A 22225-nucleotide genomic window follows, 5' to 3' on the forward strand; every position below is an offset into this window, starting at 1 on the left:
CTTATTACACCATTATGCTCTTGTTCGGTGTGACTGTGCTTTTAGTAGCCTTTGTCTTGTTACTGTGTCCCTGCCAGCACGTTTAGCTTTATCCTTCTACCAGCCTAGGGCCACTTCTCATTTGCCATTTGATATCTAAAGAGACTTTATATCTCTTTGGATTGGTTCCCATTTATAAAACATGCAACCTTATCCAAGAGGGAATAAAATATGGGATGGTAGTTATAATAAAAAAATACACAAATAAATAAAACTAAGAAAAAGGTATTTGGATTGCGGAAGAGAAAGAGAATTAGAGAACCTTTTCATAAACCTTTTTTTTTTAAAAAAATAAGCTCTTGTTTTTCTAAGTTAAAATTACATGTTAAAGGGACTGTAAACATAAAAAATAAAGTTACATAAACATCCCAAAGGTATACTTATCTTCTGCTCCTTGCCAACCTCTTCTGATTTTTAAACTTCCATGATTCAGATAGAGTCTAACGGGCCGATTTATTAAAGTGTGAGCGGACATGATACAATGTAGCGTATCATGTCCACCGCACATTGATAAATGCAGACAGCATACGCTGTTGGCCTTATCATTTCACAAACAGTTCTTGTGAACTGCTTGTGCAATTCCGCCCCCTGCAGATTCGCAGCCAATCAGCCGCTAGCAGGGGGTGTCATTCAGCCTGATCGTATAGGATCGGGAGATTGATGTCCGCAGCCTCAGAGCAGGCGGACAAGTTATGGAGCAGCGGGCTCGAAGAAGGCTCACACGGAAAAGCGCTACCCAGGTGCTGAACCAAAAATGGGCAGACTTCTAAGTTTATATTCTTGATTTTTCAAATAAAGATACCAAGAGAACTAAGAAAAATGAATAATACAATTAAATTAGAAAGTTGCTTAAAATGGCATGCTCTATATGAATCATGAAAGTTTAATTTTGAGTAGACTATTCCTTTAATAGATTTCTAAGAACTAACTTTTTCATGAAAAAATACAGGATGTGCCTCTTTAGTGTTTGTTCACTCACTCTCTGTATTTTGTTGCACAGCAAGTAACATCAGTTTTATCTGCTGCATTGGGAAGATGCAAAGTGACTATAAGAGCAAGGTTGTGGCTGAGAGCTGCTGCGTATGCTTGAGATAAGATCATTTACTAAGGCAATTTGTAAAGACTTATATGAGCCTTTGAGCTTAGTGTAAAGCACATTGAGAATGCTAGCTCAGAATTAAGCATCTTCACGGCCTGTGTTCTCAACATTCCATTCCCAAATTAATTCCAGGTCTTCGTAGACCTAGTGAGAGATCAGATACATTGAATAAATGGCAGCGGACCAGCCTTTAGAATAAAGCAATGCTTTGTAATTGACTTTCTTTTCAATTCCTCTGTGATACAGACTTTATGTGCTGCATCAGAGTTTCTGCAATGATCAAAGATCCTTGAACAGACAAGTTTTAAGGGCTCTTGTACTTGCCTTGTCTGAAAGAGGCAAGCATTTTTACAGATTATCTATGATAAAGGCAACCCCATACCTTACTACATAAATAAGATTTCTGTCTGTGACAACAGTGCTGAATGGCTCCATTAATCTGCTAATATATATAGGAATTAAATGTAAGGTCACTTCGGGGGAAAATAAATAAATGTAAGCGTTACTTCATTAAGGGTAAACTTTGGATTTTCATTTTTTTAACTTGCAGGGCTGTTGGACAGACTTAAAACTGGGGAATAAGTAATAAAGGGATTATCTATCTTGTAAAACAACAATTCTGGTGTTGACTGTCCCTTTAAGAATTAAAAATAATAATAATATAGTATTAAAATAAACAATTTTGAAATGAGAATTCCCTGGAAATAAAAATGCAGCGGTGTGTCTGTGCCATTGGTTAAACCTGCAAATACAGAATCGCCACTCATTTATTTCCTTTCTCCTAAATTAGTCACAGTCATGTCCATTTGTTGCTTTCGTTTATCAACGAATACCGAATATAGCCGGCGGCAGCAGCAACATTCGTCTATTTTCGGAGCAGGGTTGCACTTTCACATGAAGAAATTGTGAAAAAATGCTGGCAGCCATATTCAGCAAATGAAAGCTAAACTAAAGCAATGAATGCACACGCACAGAGAATATGATTTTAAACAGCATTTCAATGTACTTCTATTGTTTAAATTGCTTCATTATTTAGGTATTCTTTGTTGAAGAAATAGCAATGCACATAATAGGTGAGCCAATCACACGAGGCATCTATGTGCAGCCACCAATCAGCAGCTACTTGAGCCTATTTAGATATGCTTCTCAACTAAAGATAACAAGAAAATGAAGCTAATTAGATGATAGAAGTAAACAGGAAAGTTGTTTAAAATTGCATGCTCTTTCTAAATCATAAAAGATCAAATTTGGGTTTCATGTCCATTTCACTCCTTAGTGACCAGACCATTTTTCAATTTTCTTACCGTTAAAGGGACAGTCAACACCAGAATTTTTGTTGTTTAAAAAGATAGATAATCCCTTTATTACCCATTCCCCAGTTTTGCATAACCAACACTTATATTAATACACTTTTTACCTTTGTGATTAACTTGTATCTTAGCCTCTTCTGACCGCCCCCTGATCACGACATTTTATTTATTATCTATTGACTTGCATTTTAGCCAATTAATGCAGTGTCTGCCACAAGCACGGGCGTGATCACAATGTTATCTATATGGCTCACATGAACTAGCTCTCCCCTGCTGTGAAAAGCAAATAAAAAAGCATGTGATAAGAGGCGGCCTTCAATGGCTTAGAAATTATCATATGAGCCTTCCTAGGTTTAGCTTTCAACTATGAATACCAAGAGAACAAAGCAAAATTGATGATAAAAGTAGATTGGAAAGTTGTTTAAAATTACATGCCCTATTTAAAACATTAAAAGGTTTTTTTGGACTTGACTGTCCCTTTAAGGACCAGGGCTATTTTTACATTTCTGCCATCTTTGTGTTTAGCTGTAATTTTTCTCCTTCTCATTTACTGTACCCACACATATTATATACCGTTTTCTTGCCATTAAATGGACTTTCTAAAGATACCATTATTTTCATCTTCTAATTTACTATAAAAAATTATAAAATATGAAAACATTGAAAAAACACTTTTTTCAAACTTTGACCCCCAAAAACTATTAAACTTCTACAACCACCAAAAAACACCCATGCTACAAAGCGAAAAGTAAAAAAAAAACACACTTTTATTCAAAGACACTGCATAAGTTACAATATACAATACAATAGGGACGTCTCCCCTGTAAATGGAAATAAGGCAAAATAAATTAAATTATCCTCATATAAAAAGCAAGAATGAAAATAGAGAATAAAAAATAAAAATAAAGAACCTTTCTATACCAACATAACAAATATATATGAAAGTCTCGATAAAAAGTTCAAGCAGATAAAAGCCACATTCGTTGTGTTTTTTGCACAATGAGTACACAGTCACCTGTATCGCTTGAAGACAACAGATAGATCCTTTGCACGCATATTAGCTTTGCGTCACTGGTCTGTATACAATGTATACACAGCTACCTGTATCAATACTTGGAACAAAAAGAATAATCCTTTACGGGCGTTTCTTGCTTCACATCACTTGCCTTCTGGAGACTGATTGGGGCATATTTATCAAGCTCTGAATGGAGCTTGATGCCCTGTGTTTCTGGCGAGCCTGCAGGCTCGCCAGAAACAGCAGTTATGAAGCAGCGGTCACAAAGACCGCTGCTCCATAACCTGTCCGCTTGCTCTGAGCAGGCGGACAGACATCGACAGAAATTAACCCGATCGAGTACGATCGGGTTGATTGACACCCCCCTGCTGGCGGCTGATTGGCCGCGAGTCTGCAGGGGGCGGCGTTGCACCAGCAGCTCTTGTGAGCTGCTGGTGCAATGCTGAATACGGAGAGCGTATTGCTCTCCGTATTCAGCGAGGTCTGGCGGACCTGATCCGCACTGTCGGATCAGGTCCGACAGACCTTGATAAATAGAGGCCATAGAGCAATCTCACTCACCTCTCCACCTCCAGGAAAACGGTTCCGGTGTTATGCTGGGCTCTTGATCCTCTTGTATTTCAGGTGCTGGCTTTGATTTTTCTTTTCGGTGCAAAAACTTCTGATTAGAAAGTGCAGAGTGCGAAGTGGAGTTCAAATAGAAGAAATCAAAAGACAAACCGCCCGCTCTTAGCGTGTTTGCACGATTGCTTTCTGGTAATTAGAAGGCTGCTAAATGCCGCTGTGCACAACACTTGTATTATGCCCAGCAGTTAAGAGGTTAATTAGGTAGCTTGTAGAGTTAATTTTAGCTTTAGTGTAGACATCAGCCTCCCACCTGACACATTTCACCCCCTGATCCCTCCCTGACTCCCCCTCAAACCGCTCTCTTCCCTCCCCCACCTTACAATTGTCACTGCCGTCTTAAGTACTGGCAGAAAGTCTGCCAGTACTAAAATAAAAGGCTTTTTAAATTTATTTTATATATTTATTCTGCAGTGTTGGATCCCCCTTAGCCCCCAATCTCCCTGATTCCCCCCCCCCCCAAACAGCTCTCTAATCCTTCCCCCTCTACCTATTTGCCACCATCTTGGGTACTGGCAGCTGTCTGCCAGGACCCCGTTTGCTAAAAAAAAAGGCTTTTTTCTAAAAAATAATAATAAAAAAATGTTCTGTAGTGTAGCTGCACCCCCTCAATAACCTACCCCCTCCCAGATCCCTTTCCCAGCATTTATTCCCACCTCCCTCTCCCTCCTTCCCATACATTGGACTTAATGTAGAGCGCGCTCTCCCGCCTCTCACACGCACTGCAGGAAAAGGATCCGGAACTGATCTCTCCCACGCCACCAACGATCGGCACCATTGCTGGCCGATGCAGAGAAGGCCACAGAGTGGCTCTCTCTGTATCGGTGGCTAAAAAAGGGTAGTGCAGGACTTGCAGGGTATGTCCTTGGTCATTAATGACCATTTTTTGTAGGACGTACCCTGCAAGTCCTTGGTCGTTAAGTTGAAGTCATCAAATTAACAAAGGCCTTAATCATAGGCAACACCAAAATGACTCACTATTCTATCTTTGCATTTATGTGCTTGCAAGATTGTATCACAGTACAACTGAAACAAGCTTGAAATAGGGAATGTACCCAAAAGGAGAAGTTAATGTTAATTGAAATACAAATCTGAGTGCAATATTGTAGTTAAATAGTAAAAAGAAAATGCTCCAATTTGTAGAAGCAGTATTGTTTGCATTTAACAATGTGTTTAACCCTACAAAGGGGTTAGAAACAAATTAACTTGAGCTGCAATGCACTATTGGAAGCTAGCTGAGCACATCTGATGAGCCTGTGACAAGAGGTGTGCATGTGTGTAGCCACCAATCACCAGTTAATTCCCAGTAGTGCATTGTACCCACTGAGCCTACCCAGGTATGTTTTTTATTTTTTATTTACAAAGGATACCGTGAGAACAACAGGTACTTTTTGTTTTGTCCTTTTTGACAAGTACATTTTCCACTTTCACGCTCTTCCTTAGCCATGTGTGCACAGTTAAATAAAGCTGCACTTCCTTAGCCATGTGTGCACAGTTAAATGAAGCTGCACTTCCTTAGCCATGTGTGCACAGTTAAATAAAGCTGCACTTCCTTAGCCATGTGTGCACAGTTAAATAAAGCTGCCCTTCCTTAGCCATGTGTGCACAGTTAAATAAAGCTGCCCTTCCTTAGCCATGTGTGCACAGTTAAATAAAGCTGCCCTTCCTTAGCCATGTGTGCACAGTTAAATAAAGCTGCACTTCCTTAGCCATGTGTGCACAGTTAAATAAAGATGCACTTCCTTAGCCATGTGTGCACAGTTAAATAATGCTGGACTTCCTTAGCCATGTGTGCACAGTTAAATAAAGCTGCACTTCCTTAGCCATGTGTGCACAGTTAAATAAAGCTGCACTTCCTTAGCCATGTGTGTACAGTTAAATAAAGCTTCACTTCCTTAGCCATGTGTGCACAGTTAAATGAAGCTGCACTTCCTTAGCCATGTGTGCACAGTTAAATGAAGCTGCCCTTCCTTAGCCATGTGTGCACAGTTAAATAAAGCTGCCCTTCCTTAGCCATGTGTGCACAGTTAAATAAAGCTGCCCTTCCTTAGCCATGTGTGCACAGTTAAATAAAGCTGCCCTTCCTTAGCCATGTGTGCACAGTTAAATAAAGCTGCACTTCCTTAGCCATGTGTGCACAGTTAAATAAAGCTGCACTTCCTTAGCCATGTGTGCACAGTTAAATAATGCTGGACTTCCTTAGCCATGTGTGCACAGTTAAATAAAGCTGCACTTCCTTAGCCATGTGTGCACAGTTAAATAAAGCTGCACTTCCTTAGCCATGTGTGTACAGTTAAACAAAGCTTCACTTCCTTAGCCATGTGTGCACAGTTAAATAAAGCTGCACTTCCTTAGCCATGTGTGCACAGTTAAATGAAGCTGCACTTCCTTAGCCATGTGTGCACAGTTAAATGAAGCTGCACTTCCTTAGCCATGTGTGCACAGTTAAATGAAGCTGCACTTCCTTAGCCATGTGTGCACAGTTAAAGGGACAGTCTAGGCCAAAATAAACTTTCATGATTCAGCTAGAGCATGTCATTTTAAACAATTTTCCAATTTACTTTTATCACCAATTTTGCTTTGTTCTCTTGGTATTCTTAGTTGAAAGCTTAACCTAGGAGGTTCATATGCTAATTTCTTAGACCTTGAAGCCCACCTCTTTCAGATTGCATTTTAACAGTTTTTCACCACTAGAGGGTGTTAGTTCACGTATTTCATATAGATAACATATATATATATATATATATATATATATATATATATATATATATATATATATATATATATATATATATGTTATCTGGGAGCAGGCACTGATTGGCTAAACTGCAAGTCTGTCAAAAGAACTGAAAAAAGGGGCAGTTTGCAGAGGCTTAGATACAAGATAATCACAGAGGTTAAAGGTATATTATTATAACTGTGTTAGTTATGCAAAACTGGGAAATGGGTAATAAAGGGATTATCTATCTTTTTAAAACAATAAAAAATCTGGTGTAGACTGTCCCTTTAAATGAAGCTGCACTTCCTTAGCCATGTGTGCACAGTTAAATAAAGCTGTACTTCCTTAGCCATGTGTGCACAGTTAAATAAAGCTGCACTTCCTTAGCCATGTGTGCACAGTAAAATAAAGCTGCACTTCCTTAGCCATGTGTGTACAGTTAAATAAAGCTGCACTTCCTTAGCCATGTGTGCACAGTTAAATGAAGCTGCACTTCCTTAGCCATGTGTGCACAGTTAAATAAAGCTGCACTTCCTTAGCCATGTGTGCACAGTAAAATAAAGCTGCACTTCCTTAGCCATGTGTGTACAGTTAAATAAAGCTGCACTTCCTTAGCCATGTGTGCACAGTTAAATGAAGCTGCCCTTCCTTAGCCATGTCTGCAAAGTTAAATAAAGCTGCACTTCCTTAGCCATGTGTGCACAGTTAAATAAAGCTTCACTTCCTTAGCCATGTGTGCACAGTTAAATGAAGCTGCACTTCCTTAGCCATGTGTGCACAGTTAAATAAAGCTGCACTTCCTTAGCCATGTGTGCACAGTAAAATAAAGCTGCACTTCCTTAGCCATGTGTGTACAGTTAAATAAAGCTGCACTTCCTTAGCCATGTGTGCACAGTTAAATGAAGCTGCCCTTCCTTAGCCATGTCTGCACAGTTAAATAAAGCTGCACTTCCTTAACCATGTGTGTACAGTTAAATAAAGCTTCACTTCCTTAGCCATGTGTGCACAGTTAAATGAAGCTGCACTTCCTTAGCCATGTGTGCACAGTTAAATAAAGCTGCACTTCCTTAGCCATGTGTGCACAGTAAAATAAAGCTGCACTTCCTTAGCCATGTGTGTACAGTAAAATAAAGCTGCACTTCCTTAGCCATGTGTGCACAGTTAAATGAAGCTGCCCTTCCTTAGCCATGTCTGCACAGTTAAATAAAGCTGCACTTCCTTAGCCATGTGTGCACAGTTAAATAAAGCTGCACTTCCTTAGCCATGTGTGTACAGTTAAAATAAGCTGCCCTTCCTTAGCCATGTGTGCACAGTTAAATAAAGCTGCACTTCCTTAGCCATGTGTGTACAGTTAAAAGAAGCTGCCCTTCCTTAGCCATGTGTGCACAGTTAAATAAAGCTGCCCTTCCTTAGCCATGTGTGCACAGTTAAATAAAGCTGCACTTCCTTAGCCATGTGTGTACAGTTAAATAAAGCTGCACTTCCTTAGCCATGTGTGCACAGTTAAATAAAGCTGCACTTCCTTAGCCATATGTTTATGTTTATATATTGTATAAACATATTAACACATAAATATACATGTATATAAGCATATATATATATATTTACTAGGAACACACAGTTCGTATAGACCCCAATGTAAAGGCACTTTTCAGTGCCTTTTTTTGTCTAACACCCCACACCCGCCAACTTTACCCCCAAAATACTGCCTAGTGCAGTTAGATTATTAAAAAATAAAAATGCTACAATTTTTACTTTTTAAAAAAATACCCTACACTGTAATTTGGGGGCATTTGGGGCACATTTAATAATACTTCTATTATCAATTTTGCTTAGTTCTCTTGCTATCCTTTCCTAAGCAACATTGTTAGCCAATTTATGCATAGTTACAAATACTGCTGCATAGACTCCTAATATAACTAAATTGAAAGTTAAACAACTCTCCAATTTACTTCTGTTATAAAATTTGCTTTGTTCTCTTGGTATCTTGTATTTAAGAGTAATACTAGGTAGGCTCATACGAGCTCAGGAGTGTTCACATGTCTTTAGTACTCTATGGCAGCAGTGTTTTGCAACATTGTATTTTGTTACACCTGCAGACTCCTGAGCTCTTATGAGCCTACCAAGTTTTACTCTTTAATAAAAGATACCAAGATAACAAAGCAAAAAGATACCAAGATAACAAAGCAGAAGTAAATTGGAAAATTGTTTAAAATTGTATTCTCTGTCTAACTCGTGAAAGAAAAATTTTGGGTTTCATGTCCCTTTAACAGGCCATATATTCATTATATCTTAACTAGAGCACAGGTGAACTGATCAGCTGATGGGTGAACTGATTATTTCACCTGTACTCTAGTTAAGATATAATGAATATGTGGCCTGTTAAGGGTCCTGAGGACTGGGTTTGGGAAACACAGCTCTATCTGAATCCTAAAAGTTTAATTTTGACTTTACCGTCCCTTTAATAACTGACTACTTTACATGTGTAATATTTCAGTTTCATGTCCATTTAATGCTGAAATTACACGGTAGTGCCCTTTTCATTTGATCCTTTGTCTATCACAAGGGTTAAAAAGAAATAATGTTTCATTCTGACACATTCTGAGGACCATGATTCCTCAGGCAGAATTGTGTAACCTTGCATAAAAACAGGATTCATAAACAACAAACCAAAGTATGTGATCTGGGTTTAGCTGCCAGCTCGTCTGGCATAGAGGAGGCAAGGGGATGTGGCAGTTAATATATGACTAACACACTGGCAACTTCTGCTTTTCTTTGGAAGAAATTACAGAGATAGCGCTCTGAAAGTGTATTCTGACTAATGGAATGTGTGAGCAGGCAGCGAATGAAATACTTAAAGGGACCAATGCTTCACGAATACTTAATGTTCTAATTGTCCTGTTTTCATCATGGCTGTGCAATGAGGAACTTTTCTGATTGGCAAAATAGTAAAGTTGTGTTCATTTCGCTTAATATCCTGCTTTAGACAGGCTTTAGTGTTTTTTTCTGTATGCATAGTGAGTAATTAAGAGCTGCATTGCAAAATATCTAAATACAAAGTAAACTTTCTATAAAATATTTGTAATAGTTTGTAGGAATTTGCTATTTCAGAGCTATACCTCTAGGGAAATCTTCTGAGTATGCGACCAGCCTAGGCCAGATATAACGTGACCTAAGCAGCATGTAGATGCAGATTCATTTGATAATAGGAGTAAATTAGAAAGGTTTATTTTGCTGTACTTACGGCTAGATTTGGAGTTTGGCGGTAAAAGGGCTGTTAACGCTCCGCGGGTTTTTTTCTGGCCGCACCATAAATTTAACTCTGGTATCGAGAGTTCAAACAAATGCTGCGTTAGGCTCCAAAAAAGGAGCGTAGAGCATTTTTACCGCAAATGCAACTCTCGATACCAGAGTTGCTTACGGACGCGGCCGGCCTCAAAAACGTGCTCGTGCACGATTCTCCCATAGGAAACAATGGGGCTGTTTGAGCTGAAAAAAAACCTAACACCTGCAAAAAAGCAGCGTTCAGCTCCTAACGCAGCCCCATTGTTTCCTATGGGGAAACACTTCCTACGTCTGCACCTAACACTCTAACATGTACCCCGAGTCTAAACACCCCTAGCCTTACACTTATTAACCCCTAATCTGCCGGCCCCGCTATCGCTGACCCCTGCATTACACTTTTAACCCCTAATCTGCCGCTCCGTAAACCGCCGCCACCTACGTTATCCCTATGTACCCCTAATCTGCTGCCCCTAACACCGCCGACCCCTATGTTATATTTATTAACCCCTAATCTGCCCCCCACAAGGTCGCCGACACCTACCTACACTTATTAACCCCTAATCTGCCGAGCGGACCTGAGCGCTACTATAATAAAGTTATTAACCCCTAATCCGCCTCACTAACCCTATCATAAATAGTATTAACCCCTAATCTGCCCTCCCTAACATCGCCGACACCTACCTTCAATTATTAACCCCTAATCTGCCGACCGGAGCTCACCGCTATTCTAATAAATGTATTAACCCCTAAAGCTAAGTCTAACCCTAACACTAACACCCCCCTAAGTTAAATATAATTTTTATCTAACGAAATAAATTAACTCTTATTAAATAAATGATTCCTATTTAAAGCTAAATACTTACCTGTAAAATAAATCCTAATATAGCTACAATATAAATTACATTTATATTATAGCTATTTTAGGATTAATATTTATTTTACAGGTAACTTTGTATTTATTTTAACCAGGTACAATAGCTATTAAATAGTTAAGAACTATTTAATAGTTACCTAGTTAAAATAATTACAAATTTACCTGTAAAATAAATCCTAACCTAAGATATAATTAAACCTAACACTACCCTATCAATAAAATAATTAAATAAACTACCTACAATTACCTACAATTAACCTAACACTACACTATCAATAAATTAATTAAACACAATTGCTACAAATAAATACAATTAAATAAACTATCTAAAGTACAAAAAATAAAAAAGAACTAAGTTACAGAAAATAAAAAAATATTTACAAACATAAGAAAAATATTACAACAATTTTAAACTAATTACACCTACTCTAAGCACCCTAATAAAATAACAAAGACCCCCAAAATAAAAAATTCCCTACCCTATTCTAAATTTAAAAAGTTACAAGCTCTTTTACCTTACCAGCCCTGAACAGGGCCCTTTGCGGGGCATGCCCCAAGAAGTTCAGCTCTTTTGCCTGTAAAAGAAAACATACAATACCCCCCCCCCCCCCAACATTACAACCCACCACCCACATACCCCTAATCTAACCCAAACCCCCCTTAAATAAACCTAACACTAAGCCCCTGATGATCTTCCTACCTTGTCTTCACCATGCCAGGTTCACCGATCCGTCCTGGCTCCAAGATCTTCATCCAACCCAAGCGGGGGCTAGACATCCACTGAAGAAGTCCAGAAGAGGGTCCAAAGTCTTCCTCCTATCCGGCAAGAAGAGGACATCCGGACCGGCAAACATCTTCTCCAAGCGGCATCTTCTATGTTCTTCCATCCGATGACGACCGGCTCCATCTTGAAGACCTCCAGCGCGGATCCATCCTCTTCTTCCGACGACTAGACGACGAATGACGGTTCCTTTAAGGGACGTCATCCAAGATGGCGTCCCTCGAATTCCGATTGGCTGATAGGATTCTATCAGACAATCGGAATTAAGGTAGGAATTTTCTGATTGGCTGATGGAATCAGCCAATCAGAATCAAGTTCAATCCGATTGGCTGATCCAATCAGCCAATCAGATTGAGCTCGCATTGTATTGGCTGATCGGAACAGCCAATAGAATGCGAGCTCAATCTGATTGGCTGATTGGATCAGCCAATCGGATTGAACTTGATTCTGATTGGCTGATTCCATCAGCCAATCAGAAAATTCCTACCTTAATTCCGATTGGCTGATAGAATCCTATCAGCCAATCGGAATTCGAGGGACGCCATCTTGGATGACGTCCCTTAAAGGAACCGTCATTCGTCGTCTAGTCGTCGGAAGAAGAGGATGGATCCGCGCTGGAGGTCTTCAAGATGGAGCCGGTCGTCATCGGATGGAAGAACATAGAAGATGCCGCTTGGAGAAGATGTTTGCCGGTCCGGATGTCCTCTTCTTGCCGGATAGGAGGAAGACTTTGGACCCTCTTCTGGACTTCTTCAGTGGATGTCTAGCCCCCGCTTGGGTTGGATGAAGATCTTGGAGCCAGGACGGATCGGTGAACCTGGCATGGTGAAGACAAGGTAGGAAGATCATCAGGGGCTTAGTGTTAGGTTTATTTAAGGGGGGTTTGGGTTAGATTAGGGGTATGTGGGTGGTGGGTTGTAATGTTGGGGGGGGGGGTATTGTATGTTTTCTTTTACAGGCAAAAGAGCTGAACTTCTTGGGGCATGCCCCGCAAAGGGCCCTGTTCAGGGCTGGTAAGGTAAAAGAGCTTGTAACTTTTTAAATTTAGAATAGGGTAGGGAATTTTTTATTTTGGGGGTCTTTGTTATTTTATTAGGGGGCTTAGAGTAGGTGTAATTAGTTTAAAATTGTTGTAATATTTTTCTTATGTTTGTAAATATTTTTTTATTTTCTGTAACTTAGTTCTTTTTTATTTTTTGTACTTTAGATAGTTTATTTAATTGTATTTATTTGTAGCAATTGTGTTTAATTAATTTATTGATAGTGTAGTGTTAGGTTAATTGTAGGTAATTGTAGGTAGTTTATTTAATTATTTTATTGATAGGGTAGTGTTAGGTTTAATTATATCTTAGGTTAGGATTTATTTTACAGGTAAATTTGTAATTATTTTAACTAGGTAACTATTAAATAGTTCTTAACTATTTAATAGCTATTGTACCTGGTTAAAATAAATACAAAGTTACCTGTAAAATAAATATTAATCCTAAAATAGCTATAATATAAATGTAATTTATATTGTAGCTATATTAGGATTTATTTTACAGGTAAGTATTTAGCTTTAAATAGGAATCATTTATTTAATAAGAGTTAATTTATTTCGTTAGATAAAAATTATATTTAACTTAGGGGGGTGTTAGTGTTAGGGTTAGACTTAGCTTTAGGGGTTAATACATTTATTAGAATAGCGGTGAGCTCCGGTCGGCAGATTAGGGGTTAATAATTGAAGGTAGGTGTCGGCGATGTTAGGGAGGGCAGATTAGGGGTTAATACTATTTATGATAGGGTTAGTGAGGCGGATTAGGGGTTAATAACTTTATTATAGTAGCGCTCAGGTCCGGTCGGCAGATTAGGGGTTAATAAGTGTAGGTAGGTGTCGGCGACGTTGTGGGGGGCAGATTAGGGGTTAATAAATATAATATAGGGGTCGGCGATGTTAGGGGCAGAAGATTAGGGGTACATAGGGATAACGTAGGTGGCGGCGATTTGCGGTCGGAAGATTAGGGGTTAATTATTTTAAGTAGCTTGCGGCGACGTTGTGTGGGGCAAGTTAGGGGTTAATAAATATAATATAGGGGTCGGCGGGGTTAGGGGCAGCAGATTAGGGGTACATAAGTATAAAGTAGGTGGCGGTCGGCAGATTAGGGGTTAAAAATTTTAATCGAGTGGCGGCGATGTGGGGGGACCTCGGTTTAGGGGTACATAGGTAGTTTATGGGTGTTAGTGTACTTTAGGGTACAGTAGTTAAGAGCTTTATAAACCGGCGTTAGCCAGAAAGCTCTTAACTCCTGCTTTTTTCAGGCGGCTGGAATCTTGTCGTTAGAGCTCTAACGCTCACTGCAGAAACGACTCTAAATACCGGCGTTAGGAAGATCCCATTGAAAAGATAGGCTACGCATATGGCGTAGGGGGATCTGCGGTATGGAAAAGTCGCGGCTGTAAAGTGAGCGTTAGACCCTTTAATCACTGACTCCAAATACCAGCGGGCGGCCAAAACCAGCGTTAGGAGCCTCTAACGCTGGTTTTGACGGCTACCGCCGAACTCTAAATCTAGGCCTTAGAGTTTTAACCATTTCCTATTCACCATAACTGCAGTTGGAAATGGAGAGGCAGCTTCTGAGAGTGCAACTGTTAGACAGGACACAGCAGTATGTCTTGTTTTTTTTTTTGTTTTTTTACATAAGCACAATTTCATGAATAAAAATGGTTTTGTAGTTTATATTCTTTGACCTGGGTGCAAAAATGCCTCGCCCCCCCTTTGTTAGTAGTAGCTCTGAATTGGTTAAAGGGACAGTCTAGCCAAAATGAAACTTTCATCATTCAGATAGGTCATGTCATTTTAAACAACTTTCCAATTTACTTTTATTATCAAATTTGCTTTGTTCCCTTGGTGGTATTTTTGAAAAGCTAAACCTAGGTAGGCTCAAACTGATTTCTAAACCGTTGAAAACCGCCCCTTAGCTCAGAGCATTTTGAAAGTTTTTCACAGTTAGACAGTACTAGTTCATGTGTGTCATATAGATAACATTGTGCTCACTCCCGTGGAGTGATTTAGGAGTCTGCAGTGATTGCGTAAACTGCATGTCTGTCAAAAGCACTGAGATAAGGGGGCAGTCTGCAGAGGCTTAGATACAAGGTAATCACAGAGATAAAACACATATTAATATAACTGTGCGGGTTATGCAAAACTGGGGAATGGGTAATAAAGGGATTATCTATCTTTTTAAACAATAAAAATTCTGGTGTAGACTGTACCTTTAAGTATAAGCACAGTCAACACCAATGCAGCTAAAAGAGACTAGAGGGAATATCAGGGTTAATATCCAGCCAGCATTACTTGTGCTGTATGCTTGTCTGTGGCACACAGCCACCAGGGGAAAGCTAAAGCACTCTCACACAGACCTTGTTTACTGAATGACGGCTGTTTTCTTTATTAAGACTTCACATATATAAAAACACACATGCTCCCTTCATGGTCACAGCCCTGTATCATAAAGACAGGATATAAAACAACAATAATTGCAATAAAGGCAAATCAGAATTGCCGCGTCAGAACTAAAGCATTTTCTTTTCAGTGCAGTGGGCACAAAAACGTCTGCCAAAATAGATTAATATGAGCCGATCTCTCCTATTGGGTAACAGCCGAAACCTCTATTGCTAGAGTAAAAATAATTGGCTGCCTTCTTTCTCCATGTGCTCATGTGAGAAATGCCCTTTTTTATCTACAATGGCTGACTGCACAGTGTCGTGCTGCCAGTATCTAGAGCATTTCTAATTGTAACCGAACATTCTTTGACTTTTGATACAAGGTTGCGTAAAAAAGTATAAAGCCACTGCTTTGACTGATCACATATTTCGTTTATTTCTGCAGGTTGCTGAAACGTGCCTTTCTCGAAGTCAACGCTGCTTGGATTGCTCTGTAGTGCTGCCTTTCCCAATTTTTTTCTTTTCTTTTTTTTTCTCTTTTTTATTTTAATGTGCCGTTGTTTGCAGGCCATACCTAAAGCAACTAGTCTAGCCTATTAACAATTCTATCAGCCCCCTTTCGCATAGTATAAAGAAATAATTAAATATATATTTTTCATAAGTACCACATCTGTGCCCAATTTTATTATTATTTGATTCATTAAAAAAACACCAAACTGATATCCTGCCTGTGAGTTCACAAGAAAATAGAAACTGTTCATTTGAAACCACAGGATCCTTTGAAATATCTGCTAGTTATATCCCGTTTATTTCGGAACTGGCAAAGAAGTTAACAAAGTTCAACATTTGCACTTTTTTTGAGAGCTGGCCTCTATGTAAATTTATTTTTATTCCGATTTATCTGAGATAAGGTCTATTTTACAATTGGATTTTTATGTTTTCATCTTGTTTTAAGAAACACAGTCTGACTTTGTAATAAAAAAACAAACAAAAAAAAACAACTAAAAACCTAAGTGCTGAAAAGTGTTTTTTTTTATTTTTTACCAAAGCTTCAAGATAATTCTTTTATTAACTTAAACTTGAATCCAATCCCCTTTTGTTTCTTTGTTTTGAGAGAACAAAGATTGTATTTCAACAAGAAAGTATTTTCCTATATTTTGGGAATCTGTCTGCAGTATGGCAGTTAACGTTTCTCTTGTACGTGACACAAAATGGCTGACCTTGGAAGTATGCCGAGAGTTCCAGAGAGGCACTTGTTCAAGATCAGACGCAGAGTGCAAATTTGCTCACCCGTCTCGGAGTTGCCATGTGGAGAATGGACGAGTCATTGCCTGTTTTGACTCCTTAAAGGTAAGTGCCAAAATGCTCTACTTTAAATATTAAAAAGGATAGCAGTCCTATAAACAGAATTAATGAATGGTAAAAAGCCTCTTTATAATGGGGATCTGACTTGACAGTGGCAGGTATTTTTGCATCCACAGCAAAAATAAAGCATAATTCCCATTTAAATGTGTATTAATGAGATATTTATTTCTTCCCAAAAGGATAGCAAAGATAATTATTTTAAACTAAGTGTAGCATCTCACAAATCCCCCACCAATTAAATGACCTGGTTCTCTGTGCCACTTCCTTCTTGTACCCAAAGTGAGGCTTCCCTTTTCCTCCCCCTGCTAGTGTTTGACAATAACATCTGAGGAGTTGTTTTAATTATTTTAAATCCACTGCTAATCCTTAAAAGCTTGTTGGTCATTTATTTGATGTGCAGGTTAATTGCCTGTCTAGATATTTTTTTTTTTTTTTTGTAGTTCATGTCTAATATTAGATGATTTCATTAGCCTGACATACAAGAAGAGAACAATGTGTTTTAATAGACAAGACGATGCTGTAGCACATACATTTTTTGACATAGCATTTACCCAAAAATTATACTTAAGCTGTGAAAGAACTGATCTTACAACGCTAATATGTATTTAAGAAATTCTGGCAAAGGTTTTATCCTTTAAAGTGAAGGTCAACTTCACTCAGCTGCCCCACGGCATCGGGTCAACTTTGCAAAATGAGGGTGGGTTTAATTCATCAAATTTTTTTAAACTCTTTATCTTGTGAGCGCTCCGACGATAAGTGCATCTCTCCCGCCCGGCATTTTGTCAAATTGATTGACAGATGAAGACTCTTAAAAGAACAAATCCTTGTTTCCCCCCAGGGGCGTTCAGCCCCTTTGTATAAACGTCACGGCCCGGGGGGAAACAATGATTCGTTCTTTTAAGAGATGGACGGGAGAGATGCGCTTATCATCAGAGCGCTCAAAGGGTAAAGATTTAAAAAAATAATGAAATCTAAAAAATTTGATGAATTAAACCCACTCTCATTTTGCAAAGTTTATCCGATGCCGTGGGGCAGTTGAGTGAAGTTGACCTTCACTTTAAAAGGTTGTGGCTATAAAATTTAAAGTTTTAGATTCTATAGCAACCTGTTTAGCACAGATAATGTTCAAAAAGTATATTATATTAAAGGGGCATGAAACCCAACATTTTCCTTTCATGATTCAGATAGACTGTGCAATTTTAAATAACATTCCAAATTACTTCTATTATCAAATTTTCTTACTTTTCTTGGTATCTTTTGTTGAAAAGCGGGTATGTAAGCTCAAGAGTGTGCACATATCTGGAGCACTATATGACAGCAGTTTTGCAAGAAAGTTATCATGAGCAATGGAAAAACAATATTCCCAAAGGTATATATTGAGGATCAGAAAAAAATACTTGAATTTAGAGGGATATGATGAACAGGCAAAGGTACTTGTAGAGAGATTAAGAGAGAAAGGTTAAAAAATGGAGAAAGTTGAAGAATTGGTTGAAGAAGTTAGAAAGATCGATCGAAATTCTCTAAGTAACGGGACAAAAGATTGAGAACACATACAGATATAGACAAAATTAATATACTCTTCATCACAACATATCCAACTCAACATAGAATGCTGAAAAAGATTATTAATAAACATTGGCACCTCTTGAGACAAGACCCCATCCTGAAAGTAAGACTTAAACATCAACCACAGATGATATTCAGACGAGTAAAAAAACAAGAAAAAACAAATATAATAAAGATGTAGATCTCACAAGAGAAGAAATTCAAGGTTTTTTTCCACGACATAATTGCAAATCTTGCAATTATATATAGCAAGAAACTTAAACTAATAAAATGGGAAAAGACATGAAAATAAAGGGAATTATTAGATGTTCGGATAAGAACGTAATTTATTTGATACAGTGTGACTGTAACCTGAGTTACTTTGGTCAAACGAGCAGGCTACTCAAATACAGAATAAGAGAACACCTTTTATGTATTGACCATGGTAGATATGACAATGCACTTTATAAACATTTTAAAGATGTCCATAAAGGAAAAATGAAAGCTATGAAATTCTGGGGTGTTAAGAATATTCAAAATGATGGGAGAAAAGGGAATTTGGAGAGAAAATCGTTTCTACAAGAGGTAGAAATGATTTACAGGTTTAATACACTTTCCCCTTAGGATTAAACAAATAACTAGATTTAAACCCAATAATTTGATACTACTATTATGTTTTTTAAGTAATTTTAATTCAATGGTATCCAATGTCCTTAACAACACAATGTGTGGGTATATATGGATATATGTTATATTATTATCTCATAACAAGAAAACAATACCCTAAAAATGTTTGTTATAAGATTTTATGTAACATAAACATTTCTTAGTAAATTGTGTGTTTTATTTTAGAGAATTTATGTCTTTAGACACCAATCAACAAGCACTACCCAGGTGCTGAACCAAAAATGGTCTGGCTCCAAAGCTTACATTCCTGCTTTCCAAATAAAGATACCAAAAATTGATAATAGGAATAAATTAGTTGCTTAAAAATGCATGCCCTGTCTGAATCATGAAATAAAAACAATAGGGTTTCATAGCCCTTTAAGATAGACAGTAAGATTTTTTTACACTTTTTTTACACTCTTTATAATATAGGTATTTTTGAGCTTATGATAGAGACAACTCTACCGAAATTTATAATCTGGTAAACTTTTACAAATTAATGACATTACCGGCATTGAATAAAAGATAAATGGATTGAAGTTTCCACTAAATATAGCTTTGTAATTTTGATTATAATTTGCAAATATTTTTGCATACATATTCAAAAAGGATGTTAAAATCTAAAGATTTCCGAAAAAATTACTGGACCTTTAAGAGAACCAATAAGGTCATAGAATGAAAGGGTTGACCTGAACAGGAACCTATAAAAAGGAAGGAGTAGCTGAATGAAAGTATCTTTACAAAGGCACCAAACAGAAACGCGTAGAGGACTTCATATTCAGCTCAACAAAACTAATCCAATAGAAGGGGATTTATTGATCAGATTCCCAGGACTCACATTGCTCACATGGCGGATAACAGCAGTGCAAATAGAACAGTAGGAGTAACTGATTGGCCCTAAATGTAAAAATATCACTGGTATATTGAGGAATATTCCTCACTTGATTTGGAAAGATCGTTTTCAGTTAAAAGGAATAACAGAGACCAGATAGGAGTCTCAGGATCTGCGTTGCTAGCACAGTGTGTGTTTACTTTCCTAAGCATAGGAGTGTTAGGATTCATAAGGTCACCTTCACATTACAACATTGTCGAACTAATGACATACAGTGCGCACACAGGCTATTTATTTGATTAATTTTAAAATATCTGCTTTAAATAATATTATTGAAAGAAGCACAGTCGCATGACCAACTGCGTCATCAATAGCCTTGGATATCGAGCCAAAACATCACGAAGGAAGCAAGGTACCAACTGATTAAAATAAAGACTACTTTATAAACTTGCTTAAAGGTGGACTTATAAGGATAAAGTTTTCTCTTCAGCAGAAGGAGTTATTATTTTGTAAAAATTTTAACCAATTAGGATATGTTAGAACCTGTATATTCATAAGACTATTGCATATGGAACGTCACATTTGGTCCTAATTAGGTACTAGATTTATTACACACTTGAATTGCAATTTTATTAGAAATTCTACAGACACCGGTGTCCTTTTATGTTGTGTAAAATAAATGTATTTATATATGTATTATATATATTTTTTTATTGTCTGAATCAGAAAAGAGCGTTTTTGGGTTTCAGATCCCTTTAAGCTAAAAATGCTTAAAATAGTTCATAAACAAACAAACAGTACCCTGTACATGTGATATTTTAACACGTTTTGCAGTATAAAAGTGTGTTAAAATAAAAATTCCTTTGAGCTTTTATTAAAGGGTCAATAAACACATATGTTGCTTTTTTTTTTTTTTTTTTAAATGGTAGATCCTGTATTCTTCAAAATACTGCAAATCAGATAGCTGCTTTGGGCAATTTGCAGCATTTTGCAGAAAACCTAGGTTACATATTCTACTTTTTGGCCTCTTTTGGAACGTGAGACAAGTACAAACTTAGAAATAAAATTGGCACCTTGCGTGTGTGCCCAATGACAAACATGGAGCCTAGACAAGTGTTGGGTTGGTTTATTCACACCAGGCACTTGGCCCTGTCAATGAAAGGCCATGCACAAAATGTACCGCAGAAACAAAAGGGAAACTGGAGTTTTGTAGTTTTTGAAGGCTGAATGGAAATAAAGGGGATTCTCTTGGCAATTCTCATACTGAGAACATTACCTACCTCTGTGTATATAATGTTGTCCTATTTCTAAGTGACTATTACCCATGTAAAAAAAATAGGGCCCCTTCAAAAATGTATGGAGACACCTTAATTTGCATCTTAAACTGTACACCCACAATCTTTTAAATGCAAATATTGAACATGTTGCTAAATTAACAAGTTCTGGGTAGGATTAAAAAACAAAACAAATTTGAATTTACATGAAATGTATTTTACTGCTACAGCAATTTCTGTCAAGTAAAAATATCTTACCAATACAAGGCAGTCTGATTAATTTAATAAGTCTGTCTTTTTATGAATTAATATGAGCTGAAAAGGTTAGTGGAACGTTATTCCCCAAAAGATGGCCAATTAATCAATTTTTTTATTTTTACTCTGCATAAAATCATTAAAATCAATATTAGCAGCTTTATCCTCCAATTTAATAATCAATCCAAACAATGAATTCAACTCTATCTAAAATATCACTAATATTCTGAATCTGATTTTAAAAAAGCAGATTGTTTGCCATCACTTTAAAGGGACATTCCAGCCAATATTGAAATCCACATGGGTGTTGAATAGATTTGTATTAGCAAAAATGCTTCTAATAAAAGCTATAGCTGTTTCAAAAGTGTATTTAAGTATGCTCCGTGTACCAGCATTTTAAACACAGCACTTGCTCAGAGAGCCTAAAGTGCTTGTACCATCTGGTAATGAGTCAATTTGTTAGTTGATGACATGATACAAGACCCACTGGCACTCAGAGCAGCTGCAGTATTTAAAATTCTGGCACACTGAGAATGTCTAGCTATGAATCACATGCATGTGCAGAGAAAAATGTTACAATAAAACAGTGATAACTTTTACTAGAAGCATTTTTGCCAATACATGTATATTGCAAATATGTTTCTATTCAAAGATGTAATTTATCTATGTGCATTTAAATTTTGACCCGGAATGTCCCTTTAAATAAACACTAAATACATTTCATGCACCTCCCTTTTATTTTTGGTGCCGCCTTTTTGGAACCTAGGTTACACTGTAGGTGTCTGTAGGAGAGTCTGCAGAAGAAAAGAAACAGAGGCGCCACATAGCCCTGTATTGTTTGTACTTATGTAAGAAATGTGCAAGAGATGTTTCACTCACATTTGGATAAGCACCCCTCTTGGTGCAAATAATGCAAGCTGGAATCAGTCATCCAGCAGACTAGCCTTCCCCTGTAAGAGAGTTGTTGCACATGTGCAAACACCCCAGGACTAAAATGCAGTGTAAGCTAGATTTCAACATGGCGGCGCCGATGACTAGAGGGACGCAGAGAATAACCTTAAAGGGACACTCAGGTTAAATTAAATTTTCATGATTTAGATACAGCATGTAATTTTAAAC

At 37.6% G+C, this 22225-nt stretch overlaps 1 protein-coding gene across 6 annotated transcripts in view; it reads left to right on the plus strand.

Annotated features, from left to right (window-relative positions):
* The window catches only part of LOC128645924 (muscleblind-like protein 2), a 310829-nt gene that overhangs the window by 89495 nt on the left and 199109 nt on the right, over window positions 1–22225 (plus strand). For all 6 annotated transcript variants that reach the window (XM_053699258.1, XM_053699256.1, XM_053699259.1 and 3 more), the window contains exon 2: window positions 15615–16519. In XM_053699258.1, the coding sequence (XP_053555233.1) occupies window positions 16346–16519 (174 nt within the window). In that variant the 5' untranslated portion in view covers window positions 15615–16345. The remainder of the gene's footprint in view (window positions 1–15614; window positions 16520–22225) is intronic.

Source organism: Bombina bombina, chromosome 1 (assembly GCF_027579735.1).
Source record: "Bombina bombina isolate aBomBom1 chromosome 1, aBomBom1.pri, whole genome shotgun sequence".
Classification (NCBI taxonomy): Eukaryota; Metazoa; Chordata; class Amphibia; order Anura; family Bombinatoridae; genus Bombina; species Bombina bombina.